General features: G+C 32.2%; 1 protein-coding gene across 1 annotated transcript in view; it reads left to right on the forward strand.

The window, feature by feature from the left end:
* LOC140441335 (uncharacterized) overlaps positions 1 to 25,218 on the forward strand; it is a 180,664-nt gene that overhangs the window by 112,196 nt on the left and 43,250 nt on the right. The window contains exon 6 of the mRNA XM_072531987.1: positions 6,921 to 7,196. Coding sequence (XP_072388088.1) covers positions 6,921 to 7,196 — 276 coding nt within the window. The remainder of the gene's footprint in view (positions 1 to 6,920; positions 7,197 to 25,218) is intronic.

Here is a 25,218-nt window from a genome sequence, read left to right on the forward strand (position 1 = left end):
GGGTAGTTATTTTCTTTTATTCTTTCGACACTGTTCGTGCTGTTGTTCCAAGCAGCTTGTTATACATTTTTGTTGAGTAATTCTACTTCTGCCTCTAGTTGATCAACGGTTCTTAATGGAACTGAGAGGTTAATCTTCTCTTCAAGGTCTATCTGGAAACTTTTCCAGTCAGTATTTTTGTTAACAAGTCTAGGGAGGCTTTCTTTTTTGATAACAGTGTCACTGAGTGTGAGAATAATTGGAGAATGGTCCGAGTTCATATCCAATGCCTCTTCTATCTCTATGTAATTTGTTGAAATATTTCTGACTACAAAGAAGTCGATAAGGTCTGGGATTTTATTTGTGTCAGTAGGCCAGTATGTTGGCTTTCCCGTTGATATTGCGTCGCATTTTATATATTTCATTGCTTATAAAAATTATTTCCCTTTGGTGGTAGTCAATCGTAACCCCCAATGCGTATGTTTTGCATTGAAGTCTCATCCAAGGATAAATCTATGTCCTTAACTGGTCAAGAAATCTACATATTGATTTTTCTTGATGGCATATCTTGGCGGACTGTAAACCACTGTGACGATTACCTCATAGTTTTTACATTTAATTTTTACTGATGTGGCCCGAAATTAGTGCCCGATATCTAGTATCGCTTGTAGTTCTTGCTGATGTTTCAAGATGCCATTTGCATTCCATTCTACTATTCGTACAAGTACCCTCCATTACCAAGTCTTTTAGGTATAGCTCCTTTGGTGCTATATTCTATTCTGTTATAGGCTCGTCCAGGTTAGTTAATCTCTCTAATATTTTCTGTAGTGTTTGTTCTATTTTCAGATCTTTTTAACTACTATAGTTTTCTTCGTTACTTTTACCAGCTGCTATCATCCAATAAGTTCTTATTTTATTTTCTTCTTGTTTTGGATTTTCTACAGGTTTTGGATGTATTCTTTGTGGTTGTCTGGGTAAGGTATGTTTCTTGTTATATTTATCTTTTATTTTTTGTATTTTCTTTGCCACATCCTCTATAGTTAGCCGGATGCCCTTCTCCACAGTGGACACATTTAAGTTTTGCGTCCTTGGGTTTCTCACATTTGGCTGTTAGGTGTTTTCCTGTGCAGCGGACATATCTTGGTTTTTTCGCACAGTAAAAAGCCTTGTGTGTGTCCGTATGCCTGACATCTCTTACATTGAGGTACCAATTTTGATTTTCTTAGCGGAAGTATTTGTACATTTACGCTCATGATATCTGAGATCTCATAGATTCTATTGATATTTTCGTCATTTCTGAATACTAACATAAACATATTTAGTGGTTGCTTTGTTTTGTATTTTAACTTCGGTATCACATCTATTATCTTGAATCCTTTATTACTTAAATCGTTCATGATCGAATCTTTACTGGCTGAATGATGTAACTTATTGACCATAACTTTAACGGGTCGGCTTTGCTTATTTTCATACGTATGTATGAATAATGGATAATTTACTTCTCTCAACTTTTTCGTTAATTTTCTGAAGTCTTCTTTACTATCGACATTAATTTTAGCGCTCTTGTCTCCAAATACTTTTATCTGGAATTTAGCAGTATGTAGTCTGACTAATTCATGTAATTGGCTAAATTCGGCAATACTCTCCACAATTATTGGAGGTGGGATTTGTTTTTTCTTCTCCTTGTTGGACATATGACTCTTTTTGTGGTGGGGTCAATGATGTATCCATTTTACGTTTTTTAAAATTTTTGACACGTATCCACTCTGTCTCCTCAGCTAATTCCTCCTCGTCAGTATGAAATTCGTCATTCTTAGGTTCTTTCTCTTTGGACAAGCTTTTCTCTATATCTGCAAATTTTAATTGCAAGCTTTCATTTAATTTTTGTAAGTTATCTAACTGGAGTTGGAGCTGATTTACTCTATCCGTAGCGTAAATCCGTTTAAAAAATTTCCGTCTGTTTCCATGCCGTGTACAGCATCTGTTCATTCTGGGACCTTGCATAATTTTCCTGAAAGAGGGTACTATTTTGTTGTATTAACAGTACCTCGTTAAGTGTTTGCGGACCCGCATTTTGTTGGATTATTTTAGCGAGAACCAATAATCATAGCAGTCCCTAGGTGCCCTTCATTATTTCTAACCAAGCGCCCGGACTATAAACAACTTAAAAGTGATTTGGATTTATCTTACCAGTTTTTGTCACTTATCTATCTATTTTCGACTTAATTATCAAATAATAATTAGCAGGCACGAAAACACACAACCTTTATGATACGAGGTTTAATGAATAAAAAATAGTTCTAAAATAATAAAAAGTGATACTATCTAACATCCAAAAAATAATTCTAAATCATGGATTTCATGTTATTGTAACTTGGGTAGGTTTAACAAACTTATACTCATTAATAATACCTTTGAAGTAGAACTTCTATATTTACTGTCCCAAGTGTCAGCTAATTATGTATGCTACACCAAAAACATTTGACTCCAGTTTAAAACTAGTTATTATTACTTTAATTTTATTGTGAAGAAGAGTCTACACTATACACAGGCGTGTTTCTCGATGGGCACTAATGGTTACTTGCAATGGAAAATTGAATGTTAGGTAGAAATTTGCATTTCAGTTATAAGATGTGTTTTACTCAGCTCACTCACTGTTGTTCGATTGTAAAATTGTGTTTTCTTCTATTTTACCTCAAACTATTTTTTACACTTTATACACTTTTACACTTCTTATTTCAATATCCAGCCAAGCAATTTATGATTTTAGTTAACAGTTTTAATAAGTATTACCTTTTTTTTAATTGCCGTATTGCCAAATTCCCGTAAGAACCTAAGAAGGCATCCATTGAATTCTGACAGGCAATGGTGGGGGAAATCATTTTTGGACATCTACGTCACGGAGCAAGATACCCTGGCATCTTTTGGCCTAGTAGAATACTAGGCCAGAAGACTCCAGGGTAGTGCCGGATTAACCGTGTTCCGGCTAAAACCTTAACCACCGTTCTAGAGAGGTGGTCTTGCCACTTAATGAACAACTAAAATAAAAAACTAAAAACTTATAAATAACCATACCTATTACCGTAAATCAGGAAATAGTTCAGACGTTAGGCCATAAACTAATAAATAATATTCACCATAAATTTCAGATCACCATCTCAATTTCCTCCTCTGTTCGCCTGCTCCTTTTTTTTTCATCTCCCCAGAAATCAGACAGTGTACTTCTCTCCATTCTTTCTCTCCTCTCAACATTATGTTTACCATGTTTCTTTCATCCAGCCCAAAACCCATTCGCATCTCGAAATCTCCCCTCTCATTTGCCCATCTATGGTAGTTAAAAATGTGGGCAGGAGTGTCCGATACCCCACAAACAGTACAGTCTACCGATTCTATTTGTGAAGGTGCCAAAACTAAATTGTCCGGCCAGAAACTACGTCAAGAAGTAGTCTAGTTTCCTGAACTTACATTCCCACCACGGCCTCAGATCGGGAATAAGCTTCACCCATTCTCTCTGCCACTCTACTATCGTTCTTTCTCTCTCATTCGCATCTATATTTACATCCATTTTCCTCGCATACACCCTTGCTCGCTCTTTGCACAACAAAACGATCGGTATAACCTCAATGATATATAGAGCCTCATTTGAAACCGTCCTAAATGCGCTAGATACCCTAAGGAGCATTTGCCTTTGGCTCCATCAGCTTAGCGTATTTCGCAATGTTCAGTACGCTACACCACACGGGTGCAGTGTAGGTTACCACCGACTGGAAAACTCCATTTTAGCACCTTTCTTTTGATGCTACCTGGGCCTCCAATGTTTGGCATCGGCCGTATCAACGCCTCCAGATTTCGGTTTGCCTTCTCTAACGTCTTTTGTATGTGTACTCCGAACCTTAGTCTTTCCGACAACCAGACTCCCAGATACTTAATCGATTTAACCGGTGAAACCTCCACACCTTCCACTATAAAGCCGATTTTTCCCGCCTCCCTTTGAGAACCAACACCTCAGTTTTCTGTAGCGCTAGCTGTAGATCGTTCTCTCTGATTGACCTACTAATGCAATGCAGGGCTGTGTTATCCGCATTAGCCATGTCCGTTTTCTGACTCGCCTTCGCAACCAGTGCAAGATCATCGGCATAAGCTACAAAAGTGCATCTCCTTGGCATATGTAGCCTCAACACCCCGTCTTACAGGACATTCCACAGGATGGGACCTAGTACTGAACCCTGCGGAACACCCTACGACAAACTGATGCTGGTATCTTTTTCGCTTATGGACCTGTCAGTAAAGTATCTGTCAATTACGTTGACCAGGTACTAACTAACGTCCAATTCTCTCAGCCTGAATATGATTTTTCCCATGATGCCGTATTTAAAGCATTGACGTCAAGCAAGATGAGAACCACCCATCTTTTTGTATCCTACGTAACTAAAAAGGTTACTTCTGTGACCGCATCTATGGTGGACCTTTTGGCCGTAAAACCATATTGGCGGTCGGTCAGTTAATGTTTTTCTTCTAGCTCTCGCTCAAGGCGTCTTTTTACAAGCTGCTCGTACAATTTAGCTAACGAACTAAGAAGGCAAATTGACCGCATTTGCACCTCTTCCTCTTCACCTCTGCCTTTCAGGATAAGGACAACCTTAGCTTCTTTCAGCATTGCTTAAAACTGCTCTTGTTCAAGCAGTTTGTTTAGCAATCTCAGGAAAACCTGCGGGTATCATAGTGCGGCGAGTCTTACTGTCTCCGGCATGACTCCATCTATGCTAGGTGCCTTTCGGATCTTCATCCGTTCAACAGCCTCGCCGAGTTCCAACTCAGTAAAAGGTTCCGCATCTACGAAACCAATAACCCTTTCACGCCTATTCTCCACCTGAGGAAAGAGTTCCCGTATTAAACGGAGTTTCTCCTCATCAGACCGGGGGTAGGGTGTCTTTTTCCCCTTTAATTCGGTACAGATAATCTTAAAGCCCTACTCCCAGATATCCCTTTCGAGATCCTGAAGCAAGTTACTCCACCTTTTTTCTTAGATCTTCTTATCTCATTCCTGTATTTATTTTGCATTCGCTTTAATTCATTTATTCTCTCTTCCAAATCTCCTCCTTGTACTCTTCTTAACCTCTTACACTCCCTTCTTACTCTCATGCAATTTTTCCTCAGATTTTCAAGCTGCATATTCCACCAGTACGGTTGTTTTCTTTCATACCTCTAATTTGATCTTACACAAGCCAACTCCTGTGCATCACTCAATTATCTCACGCACATCCTCATATTCCGGACCCACCAAGCCAAAAACATCTAAAAAACCGGAATTTAAACATCTCTTTAGATTGATATCCCCATTTTTACGTTTCTGAGTTTTGCTTGCCATTTCAAAACTCACATACTTGTGTAAACTGAGCGATTCTTCTTCCAAAATAGTCCAGCTTACGACCCTGTTTATAAATGTCGTTGAAACCAGTGTGATGTCCGGAAAGGATTCACTATTACCCATGGACGACCCTTCGCATTCAGGTCACCAGCTATGATGACCGGTACAGTCTCCATCCTAGCCTCTTGCATAATCGGTCAATGTCCTCTTCATATACTGGAAGCGGGATGTTTGGTGAAACATAGCAATTATACACTACCAGGTTTCCAACATATACCTTAACATAACCATTCTTAACAGATTTCCTATCTTTAATAATCCCCTGTCGAGAGACCAACTTTACATTGGGCTCCTGAAATGGGATCATGTCATAACCTTCCCTTCGTGCGAGTGCCTCTGCAACGTCTTGAGCAGCCCTCGTCCTTCCCGCATTTATTTGTAAAAACTTCGTAATAAATGGTTCTTATCTCTTTAATTTACTTACCCGACGCTGTCTGATTCTTGGTCCTAAGTGCTTTCACCCACTCTTTTCTCCTCCGTTCTGATAGGGTCTCTCTTGAGCTTCCGTTTTTCCAGGATGAGTTTTCTATACTCCGGGCATCGTAAGCTGTCGGCTTTGTGCCCGGATTCTTTACAAGTGAGGAAAAAAGCCTCCTGATTACTGCATTCTCGTGCCTGATCACCCTCTTTGCCACCATTTGAAAATGGTCATTTTTTCCTAACAGGTTCTTCCGGCTCATCGCAAATGTCATTATCGTTATCAACCTCAATTTCCAAGGTACCAGCTATTTTTTTATCAATTGACTCGTCATTCATAAGTACATTGTCGTCAATATCCTCTTCATCAGTCAACTCGTCTACATTAGGTGGAATAGAGACAGCATCCACAAATGCTATCAAAATTTATGATGTTATTTATACACAAAAATTAAAAAATATATATCAACATACCTCGTTCTATTTCTAAATCATTAACAATTTCTTCTAACGCACTTTCTAGCTTCCTAGGGGTCAAAATATGTCTTTTTGGCATAGCTAAATTCAGTGATAGACAAGATCTAAGGAGTTTTTGCATACTTATTCATAGATTTCGTCAACGGTACGCTAACGCACCACTATTGAATTACCATCTGATTCGTAGAAAAATAAACATCTTATCACCAAAAATGACTTCTACATAGATTTGTATATCTTTTTAAAACAGTAATAAATAAAAAGCGCCCAAACCGTCCAAACAAATATATCCCATAATTTATTTTTAAAGTTATGGGCAGGCATTATTAAAATGGACTTTATTAAAAAATTGACAGATAAGAAATAACTTATCGAATCAAATCTTTAAAGATCGCACATTTAACATGGAACTACCGGAATTAGGTTTTCTTTTGAAATGCCCTATTAAAAAAAAAACAAAAAGTTAATGGTGCGTATACGCACCATTGGCCGAAAATGGGTTTTTAAAGCTAGCATAATAGTACAAAATTATAGAAAACAAAAAATGAAGTACGAAACTTTTAGGTTGACTTTATTTTATTTTTTGAAATATTTGACATGAATAATTATTGTATTTTAGGTCTTTCAGAACATCCTGTAAACACTACCTCCGATCTCTTATATTGGCTGCAAGAAGGTAACAAACGCCGTAAAATAGCAGCCACCCATTCCAATCCCCAATCGAGTAGAAGTCATTCCGTTTTTGTTGTTAATTGTGATGGGGTTAAATTGAATTTAATCGATTTGGCAGGCAGCGAAAGGGCAGCCAGTCGGTGTTTTAATCTTTCCAGGTTCAAAGAAGGTTCCAATATAAATAGAAGTATCGTTGCTTTAGGAAATGTAATTTCTGCATTAGGTAGGTATATAAAACTTCTATTAACCACAAATTAAACAGGGGTTCTTAAGTAAAGAAAACGTATTGAAAAAATGTTATTATTTAAATAGTGAACTGAGTTTATTAGTCTAATTTATTAACTTTATTTTTTATAAAAAATGTTCTAACACTTAGTTTATTAAAGTATTTATTTAATTTATATATATACAATATTCTTATACTTATCACATCTACTTTAATTTATATTATTTATTTACAATATTTATTTACGCGTTACAATTCGAAACTCGACCCTATTATATTTTCAGACTGACTTTAAAATGAAAAGGTGATCTATTTATATAAGATATCCGTTATTCTGGAATTCCCTCGGCGACCTGTGTTGACCTTTCTCGAACAGAAGGGGGCGCCAGACAGGTTTCTAGGGGGTCGGAGAATATACTAGAATGGCATGGAAAGATGACCGGTTTTATAGTGGCTCACAGAACCTACGAAAAAATTCTTGTTTAGAATAATAACATGTTTACAGGTCAAATATTAGTCATATTTATCGTAACAATAGTAAGATATAGAGGAGAAAGTGATAATATAAATTCAATATATTTTTTATATACTGTTGTAAAGAAGTTGCAATGGTAATTTTTTCGGTTTCGGCGTGGACTTAGTTTATCGTTATTTTTACCATCTGACGATAATAGGAACCTTTTGATTGATCACTATTTTATCTATAATATTTGAAACCTATTTTTAATATACTAGAAGATACTAAAATACAATAAAAAATTAGCGACATTTTTTAACAACATACTGACTTGAACTATACTATGAACTTATACTTACTATAAGTTCATAAAAGATACATCAAACATTGAACTAAGAGTTTTTTGTCTTTTGAAAAAGACATTGCAAGTCAAGAACTAATTCTCTTTCTAATAACTCTTAAACACAAGAATAATTCTGAATCAGAAATAGACGTAAATTTGCAGGAAGATTTAAAGACTTTACAGAGGCAGAAAAGTTGTCGGCATTCATAAAAACGCCTGTTGCAGTTCTTCCAGCAGGAAAGTGAAGTGACGTTAGTCTCCACTCCAATAATATGTACTGCCTCCTTTTGTGGTATTTTCTTTAAGATGATTTCTATATTGTTGTAAATGTCGTTAATGTCTTCATCTGGGACATCTATTGTGGGCATATATACCTGAATGCATATACTATAAAGGTACCTTCACAGAAACCAAGGCTCCATATTTAGCTTCTAAGAAAGCTTCCACTTCTGATTTACCTGTATCAAGTTTCCAGCTGCACATTAAGATTAAAAATGTCCAGGAAAAGAACTCATGGTCAATGTCAAGTTCACTGAAATATACTTGAAGTTACTTAAAGTCATCCTAAGAAGAGTGATAATCAGACATACTGGGCTGACACACGGCTCTCTTATAGCATCTGCTGATCCACCTGCAAGTAGCCATTGCAACAGCACCTTAACCGTCAAGCATATCCTAAAAAACATCAATATTCAAAAAGTATTAAATGAACCCGCGAACTAGATAAATCTGTTTAAATAACTAAGGTGCATTCACATATTCCAAAAAATTTATAGTGTAAATATTTGTAACAATGTTATGTGTAAAATAAGTAACACTGTATTTACAACATTATGTTCCATAGTGAGATCGCGCTACTGACCTTGGCAGCCAAAGCAATGTAAATTTAGATAAAAAAATTTAGTCTCTGGCATTGCAAAAAAATATAACAGACCTTTTAGTAAGTAAGTTAAGCATAATATTGACCATACAAACTTACAAAAATTTGTTAAATAAAATCACACGACGAAATGCTCTCCCATCTACAAGTTGCGGACGACATTGTTCTGATAACAGATGACTTAAAAGAGATGGGAACTATGCTTACTGAGTTAGATGTCGCCTGTAAGAAAAACGGATTAAACATAAATTTTAGAAAGATACAATACATAAAAAGTCTGGTACCAAGCGAAAATCCAAATTGTCAAGGACAACCAAACTGTTGATCTGCAAAGAAGAATCACTTTAGCATCGGCCACATATGGAGTTCTATCGACATATTCAATAGCAACATGAAAATTTATTTGAAAATAAGACGTTTGACCAATGTAAGCTTCCAGTTATGACCTACGGCGCCGAAACACTTTCCATAACCTAGGCCACAGCAACCAAACTCAAAGTATTCCAAAGAAGAATGGAACGCTCGCTTCTTTGACTGACTTTCAGAGACAGGGCTCTCTTTTCAGTCCTGACCCTCTGGAGGTGTAGTGGTTATCGTGATATCGTGTATTGTCTGTCACCAACGATCTCTCTTAACCCATGCATAGGTCTTTTGCATGTTCCTGTAATTTGTCGATCCATCTTGTTGGTGATCTGTCTCGTGATCTTCGACCTTCTATCTTTCCTTGAATAATATATCTTTTCATGATTAGTACATGATCAAAAATGAAGAAATAAAATGGACGGTCGTCGCAAATGTCATAGAACGTATAGCATGGCTGAAGTGGAATTGGGCGGGCCATGTGGCCAGAATTAATGACGGGCGGTGAACTCAAAAAAATTACAGTGTGGAGACCACGAGCAAAGAGAAGAAGCAGAGAAAGACCACCTACACAATGGACAGACAAAATAGTGGAGGCCTATGTTCAACTTTGGACGCAGAAGGCTGAATCATGATGATGATCACAACAAGCCAAAGTCTTTATAAACATACTTTCGTTTATCAAATGTCTTGAATTTTGGAAACACATCGGTGGTAAAAATATATTCCTTTTTGTTGTTTTCCCACAACTCCAATGGACGACACTTTCTGTAGATTATTCTTGTATCTTCAATACATCGTCCTCCTCTCTCCTTTATCGTTTGTAAGGATGTGGTAGCGTTACAGTATTTGATGTATGGTTGCCGTGCTCTCTCCTGCGCGTGGTGTGTTGCGTCAGAGAGGAAAAGTAACTGGTGGTGCTCTTTATTGGATCTGATCATCGAAGTGGCGATCTTCCTGAAATATATTTCAATGAATAAAATATATTTCAATCTGATTTAAATAATAATAAATATAACACCATAAAAAGCTCTTAACGTCATATGGTATGACTTTAAGATTCCACTTTACCTTTTTCGAAAACATCAATGATACGCCCATATAAAAATAATTATACACTAATGACAGTAAACCATTAGATATCAGATATCAACTTTTATTTGTGACTTCATTAATGTCAGTGTCCCGTTTTACGTTTTGGAAGTTATATATGTACATACATATTTTACAATAACTGTTTGTTCTTAATCTTGTACATTTTAGAATCTTGACAAAGGCAAGGGTTTCCTGCCGAAACGTTGATTTCTATGGAAAATCAAATCTAGTTCCTCATGTAATATAATTTATTGAACCTAAACCCAAGAAAAACTAATTTTATATTAAATATAGTACGGTTCAAGAAACGCACGCAATACTATAATATATATATATATATATATATATATATATATATATATATATATATATATATATATATATATATTGTTATGATGTGTTTTTTGTTTGAATGATGAGCAATGAGTATTTTTAATAATATAATATATAGGGTTTTTATCGCGGTTCTCAAAGAATTAGTTTGTAAGTACTTTTTTAAATTATCTTTATTGTAACTATTATGAAACACACATATATATATCTAACCTAGCCAATGTAAATTTAAAATAAACTATCTTTAAATTGATATTCTTACAAAACTAATTAAATTCTATAGACAATCTAAAATTTAAACAAACTATCTTCAAAATTGAAATTGTTATGACACTAACTAAATTATATTAACAAAATTTTGTACCTTTCTTTCACTGAATGCCTAAATGAACTGTTTTCCACTATATATATTCTAATCACCACTGAAAGTCTTCGTACTTCGGTTATCCTTGTTTTTGTGAAATTTCTTTTTCCAATTATCAGCTTCTACCAATTTAAGATATAGTTTTCTTCACCAGCATGTATACACCACCAACCAAACCAGCAAACAGCATTTATATTTATTCTTCTTTTCAATATACCAATATCCAATTATTATAAGTTGATTTATACTAATCTCCAACCATAATATAATTTAATTTCTTCCAATATACCTTTTTTTATCTTCAATAATTATTTGTGTATAATTATAAATGTGCATTAAATTATATGCATAATTTTTAATCTTCATTTAACTCACTATATTAAACTATTGGAATATTTGTACTTGATTCACTGACTCTAACTAACTTTCATAATAAACTGCTTGACTTCTGACTAAAAAACTTAAAAACTTCTTGACTTCAGATTAAAAACTTCAAAAACTGCTCAAAAACTGCCATCTTGAATCCAAATCACGGGTATTTATATCTTTTGGACATTCTAGAACCATCTCGTAAGATATCATGTTCTATTCAGTTCTATTTAATACATGTCTGAATTTTCTGGAACAAACCATTTCGCAAACATGGCCATCTCCGGAGATCCAGAGAATTCCATTCTTTTCTATTAATAATTTTGTTGACATTTAGGCTTTTCAGATCAGAATATATAATTAAATTAGTAACTTAACATTCTAATTTAATAAAATACACATTTCAAACAATATATTATTATAACCCACTTTATATTCGTAAATACTCTTAAACGTCACTTCAGAGTATAAATATCTGTCAATCTCCGAGAGTATTTTTGGTTGCCTAAGCACATGGCTCACTTATATATATTTACAATATTAAAATACAACTTTTTATAATTATTATATGCTAATTTATTAAAAATGCCCTCACATAAATATATTTTTATTAAATTCTCTAGTATATAACTTATTTAAAACAACCAAATATCTAATATTATGTAGTATATAACTTATAAATTATTTTCTATAAACCCTAATCGTCACAATACCCCAAAAATAATATTTAAAATAAATAATTTACTTATTATTTTTTTAAATATTAATTTTCTCATACCTTATTAAATTTAATAAATCAAAATTTTTTTTTTTATTTATTTAAAATGTGTTAAATACATCCCTGTTCGCTGTCTATGTCAAAACAGAGAACAACGGATCACAGTTCGGCTATTCTATGGTCAAACTGTCATGTCAAATGGAGCAATGGATGCGATATCAGAGAATAAAATATAACCTTAATTAAAAATATAATCGATATGGTGTTCTGTTTATTTATAGACAAAATCTAGGAATTATTTCCATTCAAAATAACTTTCATCCCTATAAATTGGTAAGTTTTTTCACTTTATTATATTAGAAAGACATTTTTATAGCAATTATAGTATCAATTTTGTGTCTAACCCCAAATTATGATTTTTAGGGTACAAATTAATTTCCATATATATACAAAATTCAACAAGTACGATGTCAAATTGATTCAAAATAATGAAATCTACCATCTACCATTTAACAAATCAAGTCTATTGAACAAAATGGACACATCAGTACGTTATTAGTGTTATTATATTTGTGTTAAAGGTATAGAAATCATTATTCAATCTCTTCATGATATTGAAAAATGTCGTTGATATGAAATATGCCTCTTAGTCTGTTCTCTGCATCTATTAACACATAACTATTTAGTCCATTCTGATTTTCAATTGTATATGGACCTTCAAACATTGGTTGTAATTTCTTACAACGGTTTTCTTTAACATTACTTTTTCTAAGTGAACGAATTAACACTAGGTCTCCTTTTTGAAATGTGATTGGTTTTTTTATATTTCGATTTTGTCTTCTGATATATTTTTCAGCTTTCCTCCTAATTCGGTTATTCACTTTCTGCATTACTTGTTCTAACATATCCTGATTATATTCACTAATCCACTTTCTGTTTCCTATATGGCCAAACATTAAATATTCTGGTACTTCCTCTGTATTCAAATTATGTGTATTATTTAAAAAATACTCTACTTGTGGTATATGTTGCTGCCAAGTTTCGTGTTGATTTTGGCACAGTATCCTTAAATATTTTATAACTTCTTTAATATATCTTTCTGCAGGATTTGCCTGAGGATGTCTGATACTTGTAAAATGAATGTTGATTCCCTTTTTCTCACAAAATGCCCGAAATTTTTGGTTGTTAAAATATGTAGCATTATCTATTATGCAATTTCTAAATGGTCCTATTTCTTCGAAAAATTGATTAATATATAATTTTAATGTTTTAACATTTGTTCTGGAGCAGGGATATAGTTTAATAAATTTTGTATATAAATCAACTATCACCAGTATATGCTTTTTTCCTGTTGGACTGAGAACTAGATTTGAAATAAAATCCATGGAAACTGTATTTAGTTTTTCATATACAACATTAGATTTATATGTGTTCTGGTTTTTGAAATTCTTTTCTTTGTTTAGTTGACATATTGGGCATTGGTTAGTAATTTCTTTTGCTATACTTATGTCATTCTTTGCAAAATAATTGTTCCTAAATAGCATCCATAGCTTTCTTGAACCAATATGCATATAATTGTTATGTAAATTTTTCAATATTTTCTTTGCTAAAGTTCTAGTTATTACATATACTTCTATGCCATTTATTATTTTATAATATACTCCATCTTTCCTAAGGACTTTTTGTTTTTCACTCAAATTGATCTGATCTCTTATAATTTCTTCTTTAGAATATAATCCAGTATTTTCTACTAATTGATTTAATCCAATTTTTATTGTTCGCTGCCCTTTTTGTGATGTATTTTCTAACCTTGATAAAGCATCTGCCACTATATTGGATTTTCCAGAAATGTATTTGATTTCAAAGCAGTATTCACTAAGTATTAGACTCCACCGATGTATTCTACTGTTTCCATATTTGTTATTTAATATAGACGTTAAAGCTTGGTGATCTGTTTCTATTGTAAATTCATTGCCCAACAAATAAAATCTTAATTTTGTGACACAGTGTATTATACTTGCTAGTTCTAATTCTGAAACTGAGTAACCCTTTTCATGTGGCTTTGTGATTCTTGAAATGAATTGTATTGGGTATTCGACCCCATCATGTATTTGTAATAATACCCCTGATAATCTCTCTATTGATGCATCTGTTCTTAGTATGAATGGCTGTGTATAGTCAGGATAGTATATTTTCAAATTTGACAGAAAAATGTTTTTAATTTCTTGGAATGCTAGTTCTCTTCTCTGATCCCATCTCCATTTTACACCTTTTCTCAGTAGTTCAAGTAATGGAATTTCTTTTATACTTAGATCTGGTATCATCCTTTTATAATAATTAATTATTCCAATAAATCCTCTTAAAGTTCTTAAATTGTGTGGTGTTTTATATTCCTGAATGACTTGTGTCCGTTCTGGATCCATTTCGATTCCCTTAGTGTTAAGTTTATAACCTAGATATATGACTTCTTTTTGAAAAAATGTACATTTTTCTTGATTTATTTTTAGTCCAACTTTGTCTAATCTATTTATTATAATTTTTAGGTGTTTCTCATGATCTTCAGCCGTTTTAGAAAAAATTAATATATCATCAATGTAGTGAATTACAAAATGTTCATATTGATCCAAAATATCATGAAGACATCTACATAGAGCACTGCAAGATGATTGAAGTCCAAATGGTACTACTTTGAATTGATATACTACTCCATCTATCTGAAATCCTGTATACTGTCTACTTTTTCTTTCTAGAGGTATTAACCAAAAGCTATGCTGTAAATCAATTTTAGTGAAAAATGACATTCCTGTAATTCTCCCTAATATTCCATCTATACTCATTGGTGCTTCAAATTGCTTTTCAGTAATCTTATTAATATTCCTTGCATCCAAACATAACCTGATTTCACCTGATCTTTTTCGTACTACTACTATGGGGTTAATAAAACGTGTGTTTGTCTTCTCAATGATCCCATCTTCTAACATATTATTAATTGTTTTGTTTACTTCTTCTCTGTATTTATATGGTATTGGGTATGATTTTGTTTTAAAATCTTTTTCTTCTTTAACTTTTATACTATGGATATAATTTTGTGCAATTCTATTTTCTTTATTGACAAGTCCCCTGTGTTGCTGCAATATGGAAATGACTATTGATTTATATTCTTCAGGGCAATTTAAAACTTTCATTATACCTTCTACTTTACAAATAAAATTATTCTTCATTATGTACTCATTATTCCTTGCTTCCAATTTTACGCACTCCGCCTCGTAGGCATCCATCTGCTTAAAATTTCCATTCCTTAAATATTCACTACAATAATTATTCTTTACATTCTTCTGGGACATTTCCCTATCATCAAAATACATTTCTTCTTCATAAACATCATTATTTTCTTTTAATAATATCCTATCAACTCTTATTCCTTCTTCTACCTCATCTTTCTGCATAAATTTAATTATTTGCCCTTCCAAAGTTACCATTTTTTCTTCAAAATCTATCTTTACTTTCTTCTTTTCCAATTCATCATTTCCCATTAATATATCAACACATAAATCCTTGACAATAAATCCTTGCATATTAATTTCTTTATTAAGAATATTAATTTTAAAATTGGCTAGTTTATCAATTTCACCCAACTTCTTATTATTTGCACCAATAATTTTAATTTTTGGAATCTTTATTATATCTGATAGTTTTAATGTGTCAAAAATAAAATTCTCCGAGACTAAAGTACTTTCTGAACCAGTATCTATCATAATTTTAATCATTTTATTTTTGGCCAAAGCATTTATATAAATTAAATTAATAGATTCAATAATTTTATCTTCATCTAAAGAAATAAATTCAGAAGGTTTTTCATAATAGCAATGGCCTAACTTGTAATTCAGAAAGTTTACTGCACAAAATTTTGATTATTAGAATTGTCAGATTGTATCTGACCACTTGGATCTGATGTCCTATGTCTTTCCCTACTATGACTTCTACTCACATTCTCCTGCCTTGTAGTACTTCGTTCCCTGTCTTCGCAGCTTCTATTCCTTCGAACACAATTTACCTGTCTGTTATAGTTAGGTCGCTCTGTATTTCTTCTATTGTTAAAATCTTGTCTATTATTATTAGTACTGTTATTAAAATGTTGTCTATTATAACTAGTATTGTTATTACAATTTTGTCTAATTTGATTACTGTTATTATTATTAAAATTTTGTAAATTATTACCATACCTAGTATTATTGTTATATGATTGTCTATATTGTTGATTATCATTTTTTTTATATTGAAAGTTATTATTGTTTTTTCTGTTGTTAGTATTACTTGTCATATTGCCTCTTTGTATTCTTTGAATAAAATTAATGAAACTATCTATTGTTTGAATATTTTGTACAGTTACGGTTTGCACAACATCAGCATCAAAATGTCTAGATACATTTAAGACTGTTTCATCCTCTCTAAGTGGTGGTTCTAAATATTTTGCAACTGTTATCAGTTTTAATGCATAATCTACCATATTTGATTTTAAATTGTGATTATACTTTCCAAAATATAGAATTTCTCTAAACTTTGCTTGCTCTAGTTCACCCCAATAATAATTTAAAAATTTATTTTCAAATGTTTGAAAATTATCTAAATCATTCTCAATACTAGCAAACCAAGTTGCTGCATTGTCATTTAATGTCACTCTAATATAATCTTTAATATCATTAATATTATTCACAAATCTTAATTTATGTTTTAAACTATTTATGTATACTCTAGGATGCAAATTTTTTATATTACCAGAGAATTTAATCCCAGTCTCATTTGTTAAATTTAAGTAAGGTCTCCCTATGTCTCTCATTTGTGAAATATCATCTATTCTCTGTTCCACATTTCTTATTTGATTACAATTTATTTGGATATTTTGTTGGATATCGTCTAATTTTTCTTCTGTGTTTCTCCTGTCTTCGTTAATTTTTACTTCTAAGTTACATTTCTGTAACTCTATTTTCTGTTCTATATCTATCTTATTATCTTGAATAATCCTCTTTACTTCTGTCCTCTCATTGTCTATCCTTTTCTTGTAGTCATTCCGTATACTTTTTATTTCATTTGCTACTTTTTTCTCTGCAGCTTCAAGTTTTTTATCCATTTGTTTTACAATTTTATTATTATTATCTTCTATTTTCTTTTCTAATTTTCTATAATTCTCTTCCAATTTCTGTTCCATTTTTTTCATGTCTTCTTTGACTTCTTTTGAATTCTCTTCCAATTTTTTTATGTCTTCTTTGATTTCTTTTGAATTCTCTTCCATTTTCTGTTCCATTTTTTTCATGTCTTCTTTGACTTCTTGTGAATTCTGTTCCATTTTGTGTTCTATTTTTTTCGTATTCTCTTCCATTGTCTTGTTCATCTGCATCAATAATGACATCAAAGCTGCCATATTGACATTTTCCTCTCTTTCTGGATTCATTTCTGCAGTATCTTGTGGAACTTGAACTAAACTCTCCTCTTGTATAGGTTGTGTTTCTACTTCCACATCTTCTTCATTCTTTTTGCTTCTTATACCTTTCTTTCCTTGAGACATTTTGAGACTTTACTTGTTCAAATATAATTAAAAATAAAATCTATAATTTTTCCTTTCTACTGATAATTAATTTAATTATATGAGAGCACTTATCTTCCCAAACTAATTCTTTTAAATAGAGAGCCACCGCGTTGGGTGCCAAATTGTTATGATGTGTTTTTTGTTTGAATGATGAGCAATGAGTATTTTTAATAATATAATATATAGGGTTTTTATCGCGGTTCTCAAAGAATTAGTTTGTAAGTACTTTTTTAAATTATCTTTATTGTAACTATTATGAAACACACATATATATATCTAACCTAGCCAATGTAAATTTAAAATAAACTATCTTTAAATTGATATTCTTACAAAACTAATTAAATTCTATAGACAATCTAAAATTTAAACAAACTATCTTCAAAATTGAAATTGTTATGACACTAACTAAATTATATTAACAAAATTTTGTACCTTTCTTTCACTGAATGCCTAAATGAACTGTTTTCCACTATATATATTCTAATCACCACTGAAAGTCTTCGTACTTCGGTTATCCTTGTTTTTGTGAAATTTCTTTTTCCAATTATCAGCTTCTACCAATTTAAGATATAGTTTTCTTCACCAGCATGTATACACCACCAACCAAACCAGCAAACAGCATTTATATTTATTCTTCTTTTCAATATACCAATATCCAATTATTATAAGTTGATTTATACTAATCTCCAACCATAATATAATTTAATTTCTTCCAATATACCTTTTTTTATCTTCAATAATTATTTGTGTATAATTATAAATGTGCATTAAATTATATGCATAATTTTTAATCTTCATTTAACTCACTATATTAAACTATTGGAATATTTGTACTTGATTCACTGACTCTAACTAACTTTCATAATAAACTGCTTGACTTCTGACTAAAAAACTTAAAAACTTCTTGACTTCAGATTAAAAACTTCAAAAACTGCTCAAAAACTGCCATCTTGAATCCAAATCACGGGTATTTATATCTTTTGGACATTCTAGAACCATCTCGTAAGATATCATGTTCTATTCAGTTCTATTTAATACATGTCTGAATTTTCTGGAACAAACCATTTCGCAAACATGGCCATCTCCGGAGATCCAGAGAATTCCATTCTTTTCTATTAATAATTTTGTTGACATTTAGGCTTTTCAGATCAGAATATATAATTAAATTAGTAACTTAACATTCTAATTTAATAAAATACACATTTCAAACAATATATTATTATAACCCACTTTATATTCGTAAATACTCTTAAACGTCACTTCAGAGTATAAATATCTGTCAATCTCCGAGAGTATTTTTGGTTGCCTAAGCACATGGCTCACTTATATATATTTACAATATTAAAATACAACTTTTTATAATTATTATATGCTAATTTATTAAAAATGCCCTCACATAAATATATTTTTATTAAATTCTCTAGTATATAACTTATTTAAAACAACCAAATATCTAATATTATGTAGTATATAACTTATAAATTATTTTCTATAAACCCTAATCGTCACAATATATATATATATATATATATATATATATATATATATATATATATATATATATATATATGTGTGTGTGTATGTGTGTGTGTATATATATAGCGATAGCGTTAACGATATGTAGATATAGATATAGTGTTAGTTTATTAGTTTTATCTAAATATAAACTTTCATTTTTCGATTGTCTTGAGAATAAAATTTCAGAAAGCTCCACATTGTTCTTTGTGGATTTTTGATAAAAGTATTGATTTTAACCTCTCAATAATTATGTTAAGTAGATCTTTACTGGCATAGGAGATTAGCGGCCGGTTTCCGAAACGTTATTCAAATCTCCAATCAAGTATCAAATTTGATCAATTGTTAACAAGCGACAGGTTTCCGAAACGAAAATTATGGTAAAATTACGTGATCACCGATTATAGATTATTTGACATACGATTTTACATGAAAACAGTAGAATCCATTGTAATCGTTTATTATTTCTGTACGAATTGTTCTTTATCTTGCTCTAAATTAAGAAAGTAATGTTGCTGTTTCACTTTACCATCATTCCTGTTTATGTGTAATCTGCATTCTGAAAATCAACAAACAAACATAACCTAACTAACTAATAATTTTGTGTCGTTCGTTAATGTTTACCAATTTGTCATTTATCATCTTTAATTCTTAAACTGAACCTTTGTAACAATATTTTTGGGTTCTTTCTAAACAACAGCTTTTTATAAAACACCTTAGGTTTATGTATCTTACAACGTAACCAAAGATTTTATTTTATTTACTTACAACCATCGGTACATAACCAAAGATTATAAGATTAATCGTCCAAAAATCTCAGATTACCTGACAAGCTAGTATGACAGAAGTTTGACATAGATAAAACGATAATTAGCGTTTCGGAAAACCAAAATACTTCTGACAGGCTGTTAATCATCGATTATTTGCTTGTTAGATTAGAATGTGTGTTATGTGATTGAAGTTTGATCGATGTTTCTGCAACTCAAAATGCATTTAATCGACTGTTAACAGTAGATTACCTAATTTTGATAATGATCAGCCTTTCGGAAACCGGCTGTCAGACTATCGTACGGTTGTTATAAGTTATAACTTATAACAACCGTAACAATATTTTTTGTCATAAATACAACATTTCCTACATGAAATGTTATGATGAGAATTCCCAAAAATCGTTTGATGAAAAATAATTCCGTTGTTAAAACATTGAAACAAAAATTGTTACGATAGCTCCCTAAGATTTATTTCATATAGAAAAGTCCTTTGACGAAAAAGAAGAAATAATAAAAGTCTAGAATGTTCGAGATGTCATTTAAAAATCCCGAAATGTCTCGTAAAGTCAAGAACGTCAGAAAATGCGCCTGTGCTACGTCCAAGAAGATTGTAGAGCAGACTTTCTTTTCTTCTAATGTTTTTTCTATTATATTCGTAATTCTGTGAACTCGATCTATAGTGGAATGTTGATTTCTGAAACCAAATTGATGATTTGGTATAAGATTTTTTCTTTCTATTATTGGTTTTAATCTATTCAATAGAAGTTTTTCAAATAGTTTTGGCATCACCAGAAGGAGTGATATTGGTCGATAGGATGTCACTTCATTAGGAGGTTTACCTGATTTGGCGATCATAATGACTTCGGCTACTTTCCAGAGTCTGGGAACATATCTCAATCTAAAAGTAGCATTTATTAGGTGTGTCAGCTTAACTATGGCTTTTCTTGATAGATTTTTTAATATTTCTCCTGTTATGAGATCAAATTCTGGAGCTTTAGGAATTATATTCTCTTTTATCTCTGTTGATAAATTTCTCTAAATGATGTTAACGTTATTCTTTCTTCAGTTTGAAATGGTTCTTCACATCTCAGTTCTTCACCATCATTGTCGTTGGGGTTGAACGTGCTTTTTAAATGATCTGCAAATCGTTCTGCTTTCTGTTCGTTACTTCTAGCCCAGTTGCCGTTTTTCAACTTGATAGGAGGAGAATGAATAATTGGTCTCTTCATTCTTTTTGTTACCTTCCATAACGAATAATCTTTGTTCTGGTCAGCTGTTAAATTACTTAAAAAAGAATTAATTGTTGAATTTTTTATATTCTGTATCTCCCTTTTTAGTTTCTGTGTAGCATTATTTAGACTAGTTTTGTCTCGTGGAGCTCTGTATTGCTGCCATTTTATTTTTAACTTCCTTTTTTCTACTAAGAGTTCTCTGATTTCTTTTGGATAGTTGTTCCCTTTTGTTCTAGAAGTTATTATGGAAGTATTTTCCCAAGCTGCCTGTTGGATAATTTTGTTGTAGTTAGCCTAGAGACCCAGTGGGTAGTCTTTGCATTAAGGTCGCCACCGATGATGGTATCTTTTTCCTAAAGTGTTCATAAACTCTTTATATTGTTCTCTTTTAATGGAGTGCCTAGGAGGACAATATATTGAACTTATATTTACGGTATGTGTTTTAATTTTCACACAGACTGTTGTAGCTTGTATGTGCTCAGTTGCATATTTTAATTCCTCATGATGCAAGATGTTTTTTTTAATTATGATAGCGCTTCCTCCTTTAGCTGCATTATCTGGGTTTACAGTAGAATATACTCTATACCCCCTAAATTTTACATATGACTGTTTAGTGAAGTGTGTTTCAAAAACAAGACACAGATAAATTTTCTCAATGTCCAGTACTGCTTGCAACTCGATTTGATGTTGTAACAGTCCATTTGCGTTCCACGCCATTATTCGGAGGTCCTTAGCGATTTCTGATTTTCGGAATAGCTCCTTTGGCGCTATGCTCTAGTCGGGTAACTCTGATATCGATTTGAGTTATTTTGTCATCAATCTTGGTGAGCTTTTCCAATATCATTTTAATGTAATATCAGTTTCTTTTTCTTGCTGCGATGATGCATGTCTCCTTGCATTCTTTGTTACATCGCTGTAACTTATATTTTCACTGACCTCTGCCGTTTATAGTTTTTTGCTTTCAATAACTCTATGGGGCGTTTTTATAACATTGTCTTTGTTTGTTCTCTCGTTTCTCATTGTTTGTAATTTTTTAGCTACATAACATCCGCGGTAGTTTGCAGGATGGTTTTCTTCACAATGAACACATTTTGGTTTATCTTCCGGTGGTTTTTGGCAATCTTTAGTAAGGTGTTGTTTACCAATACATTTTACACATCTTGGCTCCTTTTTACAGTATTTCCACGTGTGTCCGTAAGCCTGGCCTCTTTTACACTGTGGAACTAATCTGGAACTCCTTAATGGCTCGATTTGAACTCTCGTATTAAGTATGTCTGTTATGCCGTAAATTTTATTTATATCTTCATCCTGTCTAAATTTTAGGATAAACATATCTAGTTGTTTTTTAGTTTTCCATTTGAATTTCTTGTCAGTTTTAATGGCTTCATATTGTCGTTTTTGTAGGTATTTTAGTATTTCCTCTGGTGGCCATGTGTGATCTTATTTCTTAACAACAACTCTAATTTGCCTCTCTTGCTTATTTTCATAAGTGTGGTATGAAAGGTTACTCGTATTTAATTTCTCTATTAAAGCTCTGTAATGATCGCTATTGGCTGTATTAATTTTTATAACTTCACTATTTATGATTTTCATAATGAAGGTAATACCAGCCTCAATCAGGAGCTTGCTCAGGTCAACAGCACTTTTAAAACCTTCTACTACAACCGGCGGTGGTGGTTTTGGTTTTTTGATTGGTTTTTCAATTTGTGTTTCTGCACTTGATTTTTGCGGAGAGGGAGGAGATAATGAGGTATCCATTTTACGTTTTTTGTTAGTTTTCCTGTTTTCGGTTTTTATCCAGCCCGTTTCATACGCTAAATCTTCTTCATCGGTGCAGTATTCAAGTTTATCTGCTTGTAATTCCTTTTGTGATTCATCAGCACTTGCGGTTAACCCTGTATGTTGTTCGGCTTTTTCGAGCTGTACTAATCTATTTTCCATATCGGCTATTATTTTACTCAACCGTTGATTATCTATATTAAGTCTCTTAACATTTTCTTCTGACTGACACCATGCATTATAAAGCGACTGTTCATTTTGTGAACGTTGCATATGCTCTGCGAACATCGCATTATTTTGTTGGACTAGTAGTGCGTCCGCTTCGGTATGAATAGGAAACATTATAAATATTTAAATATTTCGCTTACCTAAGTCTACTTGAATTTATCGTGATAGCTTACAGCCATGGCCATTGATATCACCCACGACTAATGATATCTTAGTTACTACTTAATTACCACTGATTAGATAGCGGAGCTCTGAATACGTCTATCTATACACTTGGACGGCCAAATGAATAATAAAAATTAAAAAAAAAAATCCCGAAATGTCTCGTAGTCAGGAACGTCAGAAAATGCATATAAACACAGGAAGTTGACAGTTCGAATAACAGTAGTGAGTTATTGAATAGTTGTCATTGAGTTAAAGTTGTATTTAGTATTGTAATATTGTTGCTGTTTGAATAAAGCAATGTGAAAGTACTGTAACAATATATAATATACAACTATAGAACTTTGATTGGCTGTTTGCATCACCATATTGAAACCATTGCTTAATTATTTTCAAATTTATATTGCAGCCTTACTAAGGCTATGGCTCCAGGAGCGACAGATTGTCGCTAGCAGTAGCAGTAAAATGTAGCAATGTCCTGTCGCGTTCGAAAAGGTTCGGACCTATTTTTTAGCAGTAATTTGCAGCGCGTTTGTGGCTCCACTAGCAGTAATTTGTCGCTTGTAGCGGTAATTGCCATTTAATCGGATATTTTTGTTCTTCGTTGTTTATTTCTGTGTTTGTTAAGTTGTTTCTTTGTTTTTATAAATTACTTTAAAGTTTTTTCATACAATTTTCAAAAATTATAAGTTCTAAGAAAGAAATAAATCTAATATTTTCTTTAGCGGTATTCTAGATAACGAAAATCAATGGATGGTTTTTTTTTCAATCCCAATTAACCTTATCAAACTGTATTTTATAATAGATGCCATTATTAAACAAGAAAAAGTTGAATAGAGAGAATAAACAGTTTTTATTGATTTCCCGAAAATCTATTTTTTGGATTTCCTTCTTCGAACTGGTGATTCATTTCTATATAAGTGGTTGTCTAGTCATATCATATAAATAAAATTTTAATAATTATTGATTATAGTAAAATTTTATTAACCTTCAGTACTAATGTTTCGTTTTCGATAGCTTGACCTGATTCATAAATAAAGGAATGCAACAAATCAGATTTTATGTCGCATCAGAATTTTTTAAATTATTGTAACATAAAAAAGCAAGTTAGATATTGGAAAAGAAAGATTCATCACATCAACCCAATATAATAAATGAATATAATCGACATATGGGAGCCGTCGATCTACTTGATAATTCAGTAGCGAATTACAGAATACGTAGAGGTAAGAAGTGGTGGTGGCCCCTTTTTATTCTAATGAAAGTTAAATAGTTAAATATTTTGATTCTTTTTATTTTTAGGTAGATACATGTATAGGATTATAAAATATGTAATTTGAAATCTTACTTTAAGGTAATTGCTAATTTTTCTTTTGGGCTTAGGCTATCACGCATTGATGTATCCTGTTTTCGTATGGCATCTTCTATTTTACCTAATAAAAAATTAAAAGAAGACTTTGTTGAAATGATAGATTATCCATACTATATTATTGTATTATCGGTCTGAATTTATTTTACTTATTTATTTATTTTATCTGCTATATACACGGACATTATATTAACAGACTAGATACCACTGATTGTAGCTGCGTCATATTAACGCTCATGGAGCCACTACAAGACCAAAACGCGGCGATATGCGCGCTGTAAAGTGTCGCTCGTGAAGCCATGATTTTACTGCTTTACTGCCGCCTTAATTTTACTACTACTGCTAGGGACATTCTGTCGCTCGTGGAGCCATAGCCTAAGCATTGGTTTGTTCACCTATTGCTTATGTTTTTCGGAATTTTTTTAAAAACTTAGGCAGTAAAATTCATGTAACGAGAAAAA

The sequence above is a fragment of the Diabrotica undecimpunctata genome, chromosome 5 (assembly GCF_040954645.1).
Source record: "Diabrotica undecimpunctata isolate CICGRU chromosome 5, icDiaUnde3, whole genome shotgun sequence".
NCBI lineage: Eukaryota > Metazoa > Arthropoda > Insecta > Coleoptera > Chrysomelidae > Diabrotica > Diabrotica undecimpunctata.